This window comes from Photinus pyralis, unplaced genomic scaffold, assembly GCF_008802855.1.
Source record: "Photinus pyralis isolate 1611_PpyrPB1 unplaced genomic scaffold, Ppyr1.3 Ppyr1.4_LG1, whole genome shotgun sequence".
In the NCBI taxonomy this organism is placed as follows: Eukaryota; Metazoa; Arthropoda; class Insecta; order Coleoptera; family Lampyridae; genus Photinus; species Photinus pyralis.
In genome coordinates this window covers 28,013,474-28,014,899 of record NW_022170249.1, presented here as the reverse complement: position 1 = coordinate 28,014,899, position 1,426 = coordinate 28,013,474, and the positions used below count along the sequence as shown (strand labels likewise).

Genomic DNA, 1,426 nt, shown 5'->3' with positions numbered 1-1,426 from the left:
ACAACAAAATGGCGGTCTCAACCGACCAATAGTATTTGCAATGTGCTGCCACCAGAGGTCTCACTGTTAATCTGAATCGCGAATAAGTTGTGATTGTAATTAAAAAAATCAAGTTAAAAGTCATTACTCGACTATCTTATTGTTTAAAAATTGGCTACGTCTACCTCATACAGGAGATTAACTGGTACGACATATCTGTAATGCGACAGCCTGTATGTATTACACACTCCGTACTCTAATGACTCGCGGTTTGTCTGTAGGAAATTTCAATGTGCTAGTCAGTAAGGTTGGCAATATGTGGTTTTGATTACTTAACCTCTTCATTTTTAAGGTTGAATTCATTTTTAAGGTTGAATATTAAAAATAATGCCTTTAAAAGGGAACCCAACTTGTTTAAAATGTGAAACCAGCGAATCGCCTTTGTGGACCAACGCAGAGAATTTGGGTGCAATTTGTCTAGACTGCATCAACGAAACGAAAGATTCCATCAAGAATGAACTCGAAGAGGAAGAGGAAAAAGACAACTTTCCAAAGTCGCGCAGAAGAACTCGAACAACGCGATCCTACAAGACACGACTTAATCCTCTGGCATTGCCAAAATCAACCACGCCGAAGGGTAGAGGACGACGAGGACATTATAAAAAGACCCCTGTAAAAGCTCCTATAGCCACTTCAACACCTGTAACTAGCGACAGTGTATTTTATAAGGTGTATGCTACAGTAAAGTGTGCAGTAAGTGTAATTATTCGTTGCAGGGATCCTACTTGCAGGTGGGTGATATCGTATCGATGATCGACCAAGAAGGTGACACTTACTATGCACAAATTCGAGGGTTTCTGACCGACCAGTATTGCGAAAAAAGTGCGTGTGTCACTTGGTTGTTACCGACAAAGCATAGCCCTCCTCCTGAAGAAGCGTTCGACCCAGCCACTTACATTATTGGTATTTGTTCTTTTTCAACCGCTAGTCATTCATGTATTCCTATCGTAGGTCCTGAAGAAGATACTCCTCGTGTCTTAGAGTGTATGGAGTTTATTATGCACGCTCCATCTGACTATTACCATGCTAAAAATACACCATATCCGCCTGTTCATGCAACAGGAGATACGGGTTTTATATGGACCCACATGGATCCCATCCAGTTCAGCTAGTTAATATTGCTTTTTTATATCTAAATAAATTTATAAATTATCTTGGACATTTTATTACCTGACCAGTATGCAACACATCATACATTTTATTAAAATGTAAAAAAAAATTAATTATGCACTTTCTCGAGTATTTGTTAATACTAAGAGGTAACAACTAGTAATAATTGAGACTCTGATTTTCTGAAAATCACTTGTGGTTTGCTTTTTGTAATCAGCAAAATCGATTTCCACATATTATTTACAGCTTTATCACTTTTAAAGCAACGCATTTACCT

At 38.1% G+C, this 1,426-nt stretch overlaps 1 protein-coding gene across 1 annotated transcript; it reads left to right on the top strand.

Moving 5' to 3' along the window:
• The first annotated feature begins 284 nt into the window (after window positions 1–284).
• LOC116160472 (GATA zinc finger domain-containing protein 1-like) lies at window positions 285–1,192 on the top strand. Its single transcript, XM_031473666.1, has 3 exons — window positions 285–708; window positions 756–942; window positions 991–1,192. The coding sequence occupies exons 1-3, from the start codon at window positions 367–369 to the stop codon at window positions 1,149–1,151; spliced, it is 690 nt and encodes a 229-aa protein (XP_031329526.1). The 5' UTR covers window positions 285–366; the 3' UTR covers window positions 1,152–1,192.
• Window positions 1,193–1,426: the final 234 nt, after the last annotated feature.